Genomic DNA, 14,570 nt, shown 5'->3' on the forward strand with positions numbered 1-14,570 from the left:
TTATTATAGAAAAAATACCAGGTTCCTGATGGATAACTGATAGCAAACCTGAAGTGAATTGCTGTAGGCTGAAAGCAGCAACGGTCAGCAGCCATTAAAAGACTGCACAGACCCTTCCTATAGACATTTGCTCTTTTGCTTGCTTGAAGGGTACCCTCTCAAAATGAGAAGGTTCCTCAGTTCATTCGCTCTTATCTCATTATTTTGGCACTTGCTCATTAAACATTCTCAGCATCTTATAAGCCACAAGGTCAAATTACTAGCACCTGATGAAGTTTTTTCCTACCTTATTTAAAACATTGATATGTTGAGTTCATTGGGATTTTTGTCTTAACACAGCTTGGGGTTTTCTTTCTCTCTTTTTAGGGTCATGCACTGAGCTCACTCAAGTGAAAAGGCCTGAATTAATTCTACATCAAAACGGGGGCTCTTGCATGCTGAAATGATCTTGTCTTTATGTGCTGAGGTTATGCCTAAATTTTTGCATTAAAGTCAAAGGTGGCCCAAGGCTTCTTAGTGGTGTAGGCCAAATTGAATTTTGCTGTCTTGAGGATGAGGATGAAAATCAGTTACTCAGAAAAGCCATCCTGATGCTTCTCCTGAGACACAGAAATGAAAATGCTGTTGCTCACTAAGGACTACATCTTACCCCAGCCCTGGGCCCACACAGCTGAGGGCAGTGGCTGCAGCAAGTCTAGCTCTGGAGGCATGGGCTAGAGGGGGCAGAGTCAGGCTGCCCCAGWCGGGGCGCGTTTATCACTTATGCTGCCCCTGCCAAAAGGCAAGGTTAACGTCTGGATGGAATTAACACATGTTTGGTTTTGCATGGGAACAAAAAGCCACACAGCTGGCATCTGAAACAGGGCTTTAGGAAACGTAAAGGTGAAAAGAAAGATCATGTACAGGATTTGTCAGATGAAGGTGAAATTTGAATTCCTGATCTTGCCTTCCCACTTGACTCCCTTCTCACCACAGAAGGGATGGGTTAGTGAATTTACCCTTCCCCTCTTCAGTAGTCAGTGACAACCTTTTTTATCATAGTAAAATGTGTCTGGTTCAGCTTACAGCACATATTTCCAATTATGCAGCAAATGCTGTATAGGTGAACATTACCAACATGTAAATGATATTCCATGTTACAGCTCAAGAGCAGAAGCAGGCCACAGAATGTTTCTGAYTTCTTGAAGAAGGGATGTAAAAAGTGCAAAATCACTTAATAAATGTCAAGCGTAGAGATTATTAAGTTTTACTGTATTATTGCATTTTCTGCAGATTACTTCAAACCTAAACACATGCTTATATTTGGTGTTCTGACTTTTGCCATTTCAGTGAGATTTTTATAAAATACAGGTTCAGTGTTCCTGTTAAAATTGAGCTCTGTGACATTTGTGACACAATCTTTAGTGGTGCAGCCTAGTGCTGGTGTGGTGCACTCTGGAAAAATCACAGCAGTTGTGGCAAACTAATAAACAGAGCTATAGGTGAYGGGTTTTGCTGCACAGCATAGTCTGCACGGGCTGTCAGCTCTGCAGGGCCATGGGCCAGCATTTGCCTGGAGCTGGCTCCCTTTCCCTCAGCTGCTCATTCACCCTGATTCTGTTGAGTCCCGAGTCCCTCTTGAATGCTGGTCTTTATTGGTTATTTTACACTGGGCCACTCTGCATTGCCAGTGACCTTAGTGAAAGTTGAAGGCATTTAGGACATCACCTTTTCTTCCCTTGTTCATTACACTTTAATGCCAATTTCAGCCCGTAGGCTCCTTCATTGCTAGCATGATACTTGACTCAGTGACTTTCACACTGTTCAGCTCAAACTCTCTCTTGCTCTGTCAGACCTCTATGGATAAAATATTACGGCTGTGCCCAGGGATTTAGCTAAATGTCTTGTGTAACTTTAATGCRAGTTATGTGGTTAAATCCCTGAAATCCAGCCTGCAAATGTCTCCCTTACTGTGTGTGCTTCTTATTCTTTCATTTAATTTCCTTTGGGTTTTTTATCAAAGAAYTAAAATATGAAAGCAAGGAAAAATATATATAGTTAGTTAATGTGAAATTAGAAAAGGAAACTTCTTTTCTATTCAGCTCTGAGTGACCTTACATTTTATCATATTTGTGATGGATGGCATAAGAGTAGCTGTTCAGGCTCTCTAAACACTAAAGCTCTTCATAAAATAGGAAACTGCCAGGGATTTGCAACACTTGTTTTTAATTATATACTGTAAGTGGGATATCTGCTTGTAAAAGTAAATCATTTTTTTCCTTAGACTAAAATGCAGTTAACAGACAAACATAATATTTATACTTGCACACAGATACTTGATTTTTTTCCCTGAGGACATCCAGGAGACGGTGTCTTCACCCAAAGGGGAGCCACCACATTACCTGGGCTATTCCCTGTCCTCTCAGATGGAAGCAGCTTCCTCTACTCTTTKTCCTGTCTGTGCAGTCATTGAGGAGGTTTCATTTCCCCCAGTCTGTCTGCAATGCAGTTAGAATAAGCAGCAATTTCCCTGCAGTACTGAAAAGACACTGTGCACTGAACTAATCACTTCCCTTTACAAAACTGTAGAAAACAAAAAACAAGGCTCCTCACTGATAGTACGTGAAAGTTTCCCAGGAACCTTAGAATAGTATCAGAAGCTGTTGTGTGTGCTGCAGGAGGATTTATGTTAAATTCCCAGCTGGGCTCTGATGACATTGGATAAGATGATTAAAGATAATTAAAAGATGAAAAATTAAAAGATTAAAAATAATACAAAAAATGTTTCCTTTTATTGTATTCTGACATAAGACCAAGAGAGAAGGAGACATAGTCATGGCAACTAAACAGGCCCAACCACTTGAAATACAAGAAGCAGCTATGAATATACTTRTGTGTGTTAAATTATCAAAAACACATCAAAACTTCTGGAGCRATTACAGCTTTTGAGGAATGAGAGCCTCTTGTGTTGTGAAAAGTGCTTTCTTGGAGACTGAAAAGCTAATTAGTTCTCAGTCTAACTTAAGCAAATTGATCAGTCTGACGAGCAAATAATTCTGTCATACAAGATTTCATCATACGAGGGATAGAGTGGCAATTTTGTCACATAGTATTTTGGTGACGAATATCAGAATTGGTATGACTCAAAGTCATGCACTAAAAGTAAATGTCACTCTGGAAAAATGGAAGTTCAACAATCATCAGTAACACRTTTCACCAGTGGTTCAACATCCTGATCACTACTCACTCGCAGGACTCTTCAGTGAATGAGGAGCATGTCWGTCATGAGAGTTGCCTAGCAGAGGCAGTGAACTCTTACATTAACTATTCAAAATTGTGTGTAAGGCTGAACATCTTTATGTATTAACATACATAAAATGTATTAACATGCATCTCACAGCTTATTATTGGCACTGGAAMAATCCAAATGTAGGGAGCGCCAGGAGCTACTGTGTTCCAAAAATTGAGCAAGGAAGACGACTGGCTTTAATCGCATTCTGCCCGGCTTCATGAGCTTGATGTCAAATGGGCTGACACAGAGAGCTTTGTAACATTTAYTAAAGGGACAAAGAAAATGATTAAGAAGGATTTGGAAACAAAGCCAGCCCAATTTTTGTTTGAAAAAACAGATTCACCCTCAGAACATAATACGTATAAAACTTGTCCAGCTTCTCATGTAAGGAGGAACAAGGATGGAGAGGGAGGCTGGAAAATTAAGTAGGTTTGTCTATGACTACTGTGACAAACAAAGAGGATTGGATCAAATATCTCTGTCTATACAAAAAAATTATATCTGGTAACAAGTATGACTTGGTTTTGGAGATTTGCCTCTTAAACTCTTATCAAATGATGGCAGTACTGCAACAGAATGCCATGTGAGTCCCTGAGACTTCATTTTTGAGTAATGACTATCTCAAAGAGCCAGAGCCAGGAGAAGACAGAATTTTGGTAGGAATGCTCAAGTCAGAAGTCTCTGCAGATGTGCTCCCAACTGGGGAGAGTGGAGTTTTAGTGCTGGAGATAATCCTGACTGGCACAGAGAGCTGCCATTGTCCCTTTTTATTTGTTAAGAAGGCTGACTTTGGACTGTAAACTAAAAGAGGAGCAAGGCAGTAAAAGGCTATTCTGGAATTAACTAGAATACTTAGACTYATATGAGAAACAAACAGCCTTTCCCTGCGGGGAGCCCCCCACCCGCCACTTTCCTCTGTGATTCAGTGAGTAAAGTTTATTGAAGTGCCCTAAATCTCCAGGCAAATACAGTGCAGAGCAAATCGTTGGCATATTCCCAACACAATGTGCTGTTCTAAACACTCTTAAAGTATAAGGAGTAGGAGTAGCAATCCTAGATACAGTGACAGAGAGTTCCTGTATTTGCTATTTGGAGTGAGAAATCAGCCTTTGCCCATCATGTGGGTGGTACAGTAAAGCTGGGTGAGAAGGGAGTCCGAATGGACAACCGAAGAAGAGAAAGCGATCGAAGAATGCGTATGAATGGGTTAAACAGTCCCTGCAAAGTGTACAGGCTGTGACTGGTGTGTACACTGGCCTGATCTTATAAACACATTCATAAATATTTGTAGGATAAGGGCCACTGTTAATCCATGAAGTTTCCTGGGTGAGACAGGTGGGATTAAGGTCTGACTCTGTAATCTCATTCTGTTTATTTATTGTTCTCTTTCTGTTTTATAACCAGGACCTACTTTCAGTGAGTCTGGCCATATTTAGTAAAACTGTTTCTTGCAGAAATTAAGGAGTTGGCTGTAGTTAATAGAAATAATTCTAATTAAACCACACATTGCAACTCAAGCTAACTCTCTTTAGCAGGCAGTGCTCTGTTGCAGCTGAGATGCCACCTTGCTATTATTTCTTTTTTGTCCAGCTCTCACCTTCAAAGTGTGACCTACCTTTGTAAGTGTTTACTAGACCAGAGTATAATGTTTAAATTTCCATATGTGGAAGATCTTATTTCAAAGCAGCATCTACTAAAGTCATCTTTGAAATGTACACATCCAGGTTGGCCTTTACACATTTAACTCTAATTCCATTTTCCCTATTAACTGGACTGTGGAATAAAATGGTGCCAGCAGTACTTGATGCTAGCAAGCTATGCTGTACTGAATCTAACTTCCACATATTACACTCATGGCATTTGGTACTATTTGTAGAGTGKTTTTCTGTTTTGACAGTCTGTAAGGGTATTCCTTCCTTCAGGAATGTGTGAAATTGTTCTGATTAGTTACTTTTTTTTTAATGAATCATAAGTGTGATTAAATTGAATAAAAAACCAAGTAACCCTTAAAAAGTAACTTTGTAAATTCCTTGTAATTTACAAGCATAGGCTTCAGCAAATTAAACACAGGGGAAAGGAAATGGAAGCCTGGCTGCAAATAACAATGCAGAAGTGCCAAATCAGTACTTTACAGTACTTCAACAAAGCTATTACATAGCATTACAGATTTCAACACTGCTATACGTATCCTCACCAGTGCCGTCTTTGCACAGAGTAACACAGCTCCACGTGTGGCAGCTTAGGCTGCCAGTTGCGCTGGCCCTAGTTCCAGATGTTTGCATATAGTAACAAGGACAGGCAGAAGAGTCAGGCTGAGGAGCAAAACAGAAATAATGCGATGGAAAGGTGCCCTGCGCACTAGGCTAGCAATGGTTCTGGCCTACATTTAATAGTTGAGYAGGACATACTTAATACAAAGTTTGCTGAGAACATACCACAGTAAAAAAAAACAGGCTTAGTGACTGCACAGCTTGACCTGTGTGTAAGCCTGAAAAAAAATGGGGGGTTTTTGGTATGTGTTCTACATAAGAATTCAAGCCTGGAGTTGCCCTATCCAACTGTGTTGCTCAGGTGCATAAGAAGGAGAGAAACGAAACAGTGAAGAAACAAACCAGAATACAACAGAAGGTGCACTTCTGTTTTTACTTAAATTTCTGTGAAAGCTTTAAAGGTTCCTAGAATTAAAATGCTGCTGATTTTTTTATTAATGCATTCTGTGCTGCCTGGGGTAGGAGTGGATGCTCCTTTTGCTGCCCCTGAACATCTTAGTATTTTATTTAAAATAAAAATGGGAAAAGGGTCAATATTTGAAACTTACCTGGGTTAAGGTTATTTGAAGTGTGAGATTAGGATTCTAGTTGCTTTGTTTAACATTAATTACAGGTAAAGGTTTTTTTTTATTGTCAAATAGTGCCATATGTGCTCTACCTATTTTGCAAGTCTGAAAACCTCCAGTGGTTTCTGTGCACTAAATGGTCCCTACACACTTTTGCAAGAAGCAGTCTTTGCTCTGTCCCCCACTACTTTCTCTTGCTTTGGAAGAAAGGCACAGTTTGCTCAAAAAGTGCACACATCTTCCCAGATCCATACAAATCTTGCACAGCAGCCAAGCTGCTGGGAGAACGGCATAGAAGAGCCAGCCTAAGGCTGGAGAGAGGATCTGTGCAAGGAGCCTGCTTTAAATGTAGACATGGGTTTCCATTACAGATCTACTAGGGCAAGGTCTGATAGCCTGTCATGCCATTGACTGTAATAGGGTTCTCTCCTGGCAATGGACTTGAAACATATTTTCACCTAGCTTCACAGAAAAGGAGTGGAGATTATAAATATGTGCAACAGCCACATGATGTACCACTTCTGCTACCATGGAGACATAATTGTAATAGTAGTCATTTTATTTTTATTTTTCAATACATCATTGTTAACAAGAGGTTGCATTTAGATTTGAACACATTCGTCTTTGCAAAGACAGTTAAGACCAAGGCTGACTAAACGAGCAGAGTATTGCATAGCTAGTAACCTACTGCAGCACATCTTGTGTGCAAAAAAGATTCCTTTTAAGAGCAAGAGAGGGAAGTTGCATTTTATCTCCTTATTTTATGAATTCTCGTAATTCACTGTAGGTTTCACTTAGTTCAATTTTAAAATACAGCATAGAGCTAAAAATAYATTTACATTTATTGCAAGAATGCAAAGTGATAACTGTGTTCTGTCACTTTTGTTTACAAATAGATCTTGATCTAATTGTATTTCATGGCAGACTCCCATTGAGAGGACTGAACCCTGAGTTTCTATTAAATAYTGGCTGTAGGTGTTGATTATTGTTGCCAGTCTGACACAGATGCTATAGCATCCCTCATGTGCGTTTCTGGCAGATACAGGCCATTCCACAAACTGAGGGGGAATTAGAGGCCTCATCACCCCCTTCCCTAGGAAGAGTTTAAACGTAAGAGAGAACCAAAGCCTTTGGAGTTTATGTATTTGCACAGAGGTCAGCTGCAAAAGGTGAACGTTGAAAGGCCAGGTTGTTTTACCCTGATGTAATTATCAAGCCAGGATAGCATTACATTGAAGGATTTGGCTGAATTTTATTCTTGCTTATCAACTTCATCACATTTGAACTTTCCTTAAGAATTTCTCCTCACAGTATTCATAAGTGATACGGAAATATTGATACAGGATTGGATATTGGATTGATTGATTCATATTTAACAAACAAAAATAGAAGGAAAGCAGGTGATTTCTTAAAGGCAGGAAGAGAGCTCATGGAAAAGGTAGGAGATGAATACAGAGCTGCTTCATCAACAGAGGCTCTTCCCCTCCTTCAGTGGGATCAGAGTACTGAGCTCTAGCGTGAGCCAGCTCTCAGCATTCCTTTATGCTATTCTTATAAATGAGAGCAGTAGAAGTTTGCACATCTGACCTGAGCATGTTGTCCACATTTTGGATCATACCACATGCAGAAACTGCAGAAGCGTTGGGGAACACCAGAGCCCCAGAGATAGAGGCATCTGACCAGGACATAGCCATGAGGAGTGTCTCTGTCCACTACGCATGGACACTAACAGCAACTTCAGAGCGCCACAGATGACAGCAATCTGTCTTACAGATCCGAGCCAGTCTCTGCAGCTAGCCTGTCCTGTCTCCAACTTTCCATTAAAATTAAGCAAAKTAAGCAAGAAGGACTAGCTCCAAAATTCCTATAATAACATAAACCAGTTCTCTAGGTGTCTCAGTTTCTGTTCAGACTATGATACAGCACAGAGACATCACTGTGGCAACTTAAAATAACCTTGGGAAAAACTATACAAAACACATTGCTTATCCTGCTGAATGTYTCTGCAGCTCTTGACAGAGTCATGCACAAGATATTACAAGCACGCTTTACTCAGCAAGAGGGGGTGAGGCAGCACTACAGAAATCCTGGTTATTCCTTACTGCGTACTCAGAGAGAAAGGTGACAGAGCCCTCTTCTACAGAGTCTTCATTTTCGAGTGTCCCTAAAAATCCATATGCTCCCCATTCCTCTCTTGTGTCTATATCGAGTTACTGAAAGCATGAGCTTGGCTGGGAGGCGTATGTCGATGGAAATGAACTGTACGTGCCTGTTGCTTCTCAAATGCGAGGAGCATCATTACCGAAATGTCATCACACCTACACAGTCCTGCAGGCTGCTGTTCGCAGCAATGCAAAAGAGCAAACTCCCTCCTGTGGAAAGAACATTTCTAGCTGGTGGAGTTGGASAGGGAGTGAGCACTCAAAAATCCAGTAAGAACGCTTATTTGTATGTCCTTAGCTCAGTGAGTAGTTCTGCCAAACTTAGCATTGCTCATTATTTTTTCTGTCTTTGTTTTTGCGTTTAGTACCATTGGAGTTTCTTGCCTCCCAAATACTGAATTACATAGTTATCAAGGGTAATTAGGGGATGCCAACCACAGAAATATCCCAGTTCTCACAGCTGAACACAGAGAGCAAGCCAATAAAAGTCCCAAGTAGTCGTGCTGTGTAAATAACAGCGTGCATTGGTCTGCAGCTCTGCCCATGGTTATCGATCGATGGCTTCCCTTCGGTTACTCTATTAAGAGGATTACATGAGCAATAAGGAGACGTGATTGTGGGCCATGCAAATCCGGTTTCAGGTCACTACCAGAGAATTTTGGAGAGATGAACTGGCTACATTTCGTACTCTTACGTTGCTGCCAATTAAGTGCTTTGTGCTTGTGCTCGTAGCATTCCCCAGCATAGCTGTTGGTGTTCAAGCCAAACTGTTAAGTCTTTCTTCTTTACAAATCAAAATCTTGTTTCAGTTAACAGTCATGACTGTGCAAGCATAAATGAAGTTTGAATCTGAATGTAGCCATAGTTTTGTTTTTCTCTGGCTCTTCATAGGAAATAATCTATTTTGATTTTTAATAAATTAAAAATTAAAATAAATTCGTTAATGCATTAAAAAGCAGTTAAATACTTAAAATGTTGATTTTAGAAGTTTCTTTTTCTATATAAATGCTGTACATATATGGTCCCCTCTGTCAACCTGTTGCTGTATCTTCCCCTCTCCTTTTTTTTYCCCCCCTTTTTTCTAACTTGGAGATGCATTTAGATGGGGAGCAGTGGGATTAATAGTCTGTTCAGGCAAACAGGGTGAGGAGTTCAGGAGAAACTGAAGAATTCAAATCAGTATAATCTAAATTTGCAGTGATTAACATTTGAATGTTTCTACATTAATACGCTGTCCACAGACAGGAAAGGCTTTGCTTGCGGTCCGTTGTCGGTCCTTGGCTCGGGTGCTGGTGGCTCTCGCTGGCGGTTGTAGATGGCCAGCACTTCCTATGGCGCGTGCTGCTCCGCGAGCACAGCTGGCACCGGCTCTGCGCAGGCCTGAGAGCACGGAGCTGCAGCCAAAGCCGGCAGGGCTAGAGTACCCCGGGCTCGCGCGCAGCCCCGGAGGACTAGCACCAACTTGTTACACGAGGGCCCCGGGGTGCGCGGTCTCAGCCGCAGCCACTGGCTCGCGCGCCGCCCTCCCAGGCTGCCTGCAGCRGCTTGCCACCTGCGCGCGGGCCTGCACGGGTCACGGCGCTCCAGGGGAGAGGTGGGAGGGYGCACTGTGGCTTGCTTCCCCCCACATAACTCTTCCAGCCCACAGGGTCTTCCTGCAGCACTTGAGGAGCCTTCTCAGAACAGAAACAGGCCCGGCAGCACCGGCTGGACTCTTTCCTCAGCGTGCTCTGACACTGCACTCGGAGGCTAATCAACTCCAGGAAGAACCGAGTCAACTCCCACCYGCACACGCACAGCTCTCACGCTGTACATGCACGCAGGCTTTCCCAAGAAGCACTAGATTTATGGAGCATATAATCAGCGTGTACGTACACAAAAGCTACAGCACCCAAGCAGAGAGACTACACTGCACATACGCAGTAGATCAGCTCGTGGCCTGGGTAGGACTGAGCCTGCAGTTCTCCCAGGAGAATGGAAGCGGCTTAAGAAGTTTAGTCAGTAAAAAATGTTTCACCATGCTGACCTAATACATTGCTTGTACTTTATGGAGCCAGATCCCCAAGTGATGCAAGTCAGTTTAGCTACACTCTCTGAGGAGAGAARCACTGCAAAAGGAAAATACGGGGTCTTTAAACATTTCATACAAACTTCCACAGACTGTAACAAGCTCATCCATAATGGTCAAAACAAAAGATACAGACTTGAGGATTAAGCAGTGACTTGATATATTGCCTAGTACTTGGATATGACATAGAAATATTGKCATTCTAACTGTAAATATTGTCTTATAACAAAGAGAAGAACAACCCTGAAAATTTAAAGGCAGCRTATTATTCATTTCATTCTCCAGACTTCTGGGAATGAAAATCCACGTATAGGAACAAGTACTAGTTAGCGAGATCTGACTCTTAGAAATGATGTCAAGTGATGTAACTTTATTTTACTAGCTGATTACTAAAGACTACTAATAATTACTAGATGACCTGAATTTACCAATCATCTTGTTTTTTTAAGAGTCCGATATATAATGTGAGAACTTCATGTTCGAGTGGTCCATTGACATCTATCAGCACAGAATCTRTTTTTTAGGACCTTAATCATTTTCTATAGTAAAGCTGCAAACCTCTTTCATCAAAATGAATGTCATTAGATGTCTGCTCACAAAAAGATGCRCTAGCTGTTACCCTTTTTTGGTTAATAGAGCATCCATGGTTAGAAAACAAAGTAGTAAGTACTGTGATTTTATGATTATTGCTAATTAAGAGGATGAGAGAAATGTTAGAGAAACTAATTTGCTTTACTCATAAAAAGATGCACTGATTTGGATTACAATTCCAAGGTGCCTTAAGTGGAGGACTTCTCATATGGAAGCAAAAAAACAGAACAAGAGTTCATACTTGTAACAAAATGTAACATACTGTAAACATCTCTAATGTCCTCCAGTTGATTATTATTAGGGGGTTTTATAGCATTTACTCAGTCTTTTTTTCTTTTGTGTAAACTGTTTTAAACTATTTTAAATTCATTGTTTTCAGTTCTATCCTACAGAATATAGACTCTCTATTTAAAATCTCCTTCTGGGTATAACAGTTTGAGAAGAGTAGGTAAGAGAAAGATGTTGAAGAAAAATTATTAGTCAGAAGTCCAAAATTACGGATTAAAAAATAAGAAGCAGAAGAAAGTAGACAAATAAAGAAATAAGGTTGCAATTTCTCTAAATAAAGCAATATTGGAAAAGTGTTGCTTATTTAAAGATACCAGTTTTCGGCATATTTTAGACTGTTATTTGAAAAGATCTGTTGTTCATGTTTCATGGGAAAGCATAAAGCTGTGTTTGCTGTTGTAATCCAGTAACTTTCATAGATATAAAATCAATTAAAAATACTGGAAAACATATCCCAGCACTGCTCTGCTTTTCTAAACCATAAAGAATAAAATGCAGTAATATGGGAAATGGCTGCAAGATGAAAGTGAGAATGTTCTCTCCCTTCAGGATGGAAGGAATAAAAACTGAGCAGCAGAGCAAAAGACTTGGAGAGACTTTTTTCTAATGTACACAAATGAATGCTAAAAATTAAAAGAATAATGCAGCTTTGATGAGCTTCTCCTGCAACGATTGTTTACAGAGAGGCTGTTGAGGCTTGATAAACAGCTTAGCAACTTCTTTAGGGCTCTCTCTCAATGAGCCTGTTGATTTGGTTGTTTTATTCATCTTCCCAGACTTAAAATTTATTTTCCTTTGGGGAGTGGGAAAGTGTTTGTTTCACAGTCCATTTCTTTACAGAAACTGTTCTGCTTCTCTGAGTGGAAGCACCATCTTTTTAAATTTTCAAACTACCTCTAATTACTATTTTGTCTGGTGGCTGCAGGGTTTTAGGATGGAAATATTTGGAAATAGTTTTTAGAAGGAAAGGATTAAATTGAATATGCAAGGTAAGAATACTCCACTATATTTGGGAAGGGTTTCGTATATAAGTTGATGTTCAACTTAATCAATTCAGGGAATGTTTCTGATGATGTAAGCTAGGCCTCTGAAAGCTGTGTCTGCACTAGGAGGGTTTGCCATATAACAGTCCTTTCCTGTGAGGTTAAGGCTTAAAAGCAACATGCTAGTTTAACACATTCAGGCCAAATACATCTAGATATGATGAAACCAGAAGTGTATTTTCTTAAAGCTGGGGGGGGGGAGGTGTGAGGACCATCAAACAGTCACAGAGCTTTAAAGCTCTATCTATCCCATGCTGTCTGTCAGTCTCTTCAGTTCAGCTTCACTCTTTCTTACCTTCCTCTCACTGCCCTTCAAATGCCTCATTTACCAAGGTAAATACATCCTAAATGAATCCAGTTAGAGAATCACGAAACTAATGTATCCCTTATTAACACTGCATCAGTTGTTCCTTTCCTATTTTCCTTTGTTTTTACACTGTTCATATTCTCTCTGTTCAGATTGTCCAAAGACATTCTTGCTGTCTGTTTAGACTGGCTGTTTGTATCAGCGGTTGCCTACTACTGATGACTACAGTGCTCAGTGTGAGGATATCCCATTCTCCCAGTTTTTAAGCTCATCCATAGTAAGAATCATTAATAACAGCAACAGGCCCATATATAGTCCAAGTGGAATATTAGTGTAATCTGGTGTATCAGACCACTGAGACTGGCTTATGCTCTCTTAGGTCCCAGGTTTCCCTGCAATACAGCCACAATCTTCATCAAATTTAATCTGCCAGCACCTTATGAAATTGTTGCAGTCTGCATTCTTCTGTCGCCTTCATTCAAAGGAGCACGCTCCGTATAATTTTTTTTTCTGCTCGCTGGTATCTCAACTGCCATAGACAGGATGTAACAGGCAGATTTTGCCTGTTGGCTTTAGTGCACAGACACTGAAACAACTCACTGATTACGACTGCCTACTGTCACTTAAGCAAGTGTTAACTCTCACAATGGAAATACATACCCTACTTTTCATCCTTGGTCTAATAAATCTAAGACTTGCAAAAGTGTGCAGAGAAGCTATGAGCACTTAAACCTGGAGAGTTCTCTGTATGTGTAATGACCTTTAGATACTACATGAGCAGTGTCTGGATTTTGGCAATCAGCAGCTTGTAAGGGAACAGAAAGCAAGCTGCTTGTCATGAGTAATCCCATCAAAAAATTTTTATTTTCTTGCCTCCTGTTTTGTGTTTTAAGCATCTGGTGGAAAGATAATGGCGTTTTGAGGTTAACCATTGATTTTAAGTAGTTACCTTCTTTATTAATTACCATAGCTATCTGAATTCAGTAAAAATGAATACTGTATACCCACTTACGTAGAGGGTTTGATCACTGCACAGTTACGACAGAATGAAGCTTAAGTTACTCATATTTGAAACAAAAAGTTCTTGCAGTGCCTTTTTTCAGGCTGGCAAACTGCACAGGAATATCCACTGATATACCAACCACCTTTGCTATGGAATTGAAYGGCTAAAATGTAAGTGTATAGAATTTAAGAACATCTTGTCTAAATAAGATGACCAAAAATACAACTTGCATTTTGGCCAGAATCTCCCCCTCACCAAATCAGCAACTCTTCAGTGATGACCAATAATGARGACCTTTGGTTTACATATCCTTCCAGAAACAGCACCATGTGTTGGATCTAASTATAGTTTAGGCACTTAAAAGGCAATGAAAGTATGAGGTTTGAGCTTTACTTTCAAGATTGTTCACTGCTGAGAGGATTGGGGAATGTTGACCAGAGCTCTAGGAAAGACACAAACTTTAAATTTATTTCTTTTAAAAAGGCAATCAAAAGTTGTCTTTGTCTCTTGAACAACTTGTGCTCCCCAAGACTGTGCAGTCATCCTTCACAATCCTGTCTCTTGCTTCTRAAGAAATAGTTTCCTGCAAAGTTACAGACTCACCACATCCATGATCTGCATGAGGCTGAGAGTGAAGTAGACAGTGAGTGGTTGGGAATCATTTGCGACCGGTCGCTCCAGAGGGTTGTAGTTTTTCAGCAGCTCCTTATACAGCTTCCTTTGAAATTCTCCTTGCAGGGACTCTTTAAACATAGGAATAGATCAATAATTAGGATTCTACTCCAAAAAGAATATATCATCATTTCTGGTTATCAGATATTATGTATCTACTGTTTTAAATGTTCCATTACCAGAAAAACACCACTGTAGCTTACATAATTCATTAGCTACTACAGCAAAATGTTATCCCAAATTTATTACCCTTTCTTTTCATCCGCAGTCACACAGGCACCGTTGGCCCAGCAGTGAGAAGTGATGAATCCGGACACCTCTCCTAGCAC

General features: G+C 40.3%; 1 protein-coding gene across 1 annotated transcript in view; it reads right to left on the bottom strand.

Moving 5' to 3' along the window:
- Positions 1-14,322, bottom strand: part of LOC146596609 (neuronal acetylcholine receptor subunit alpha-7) — a 39,148-nt gene extending 24,826 nt beyond the window's left edge. Inside the window, exon 1 of the mRNA XM_085303657.1 lies at positions 14,173-14,322. Within this exon, the coding sequence (XP_085159783.1) occupies positions 14,173-14,322 (150 nt within the window). The remainder of the gene's footprint in view (positions 1-14,172) is intronic.
- Between the last annotated feature and the right edge of the window lie 248 nt (positions 14,323-14,570).

This window comes from Rhea americana, unplaced genomic scaffold (genome assembly GCF_003343005.1).
Source record: "Rhea americana isolate MKP2758 unplaced genomic scaffold, rheAme1 scaffold_2, whole genome shotgun sequence".
In the NCBI taxonomy this organism is placed as follows: domain Eukaryota; kingdom Metazoa; phylum Chordata; class Aves; order Rheiformes; family Rheidae; genus Rhea; species Rhea americana.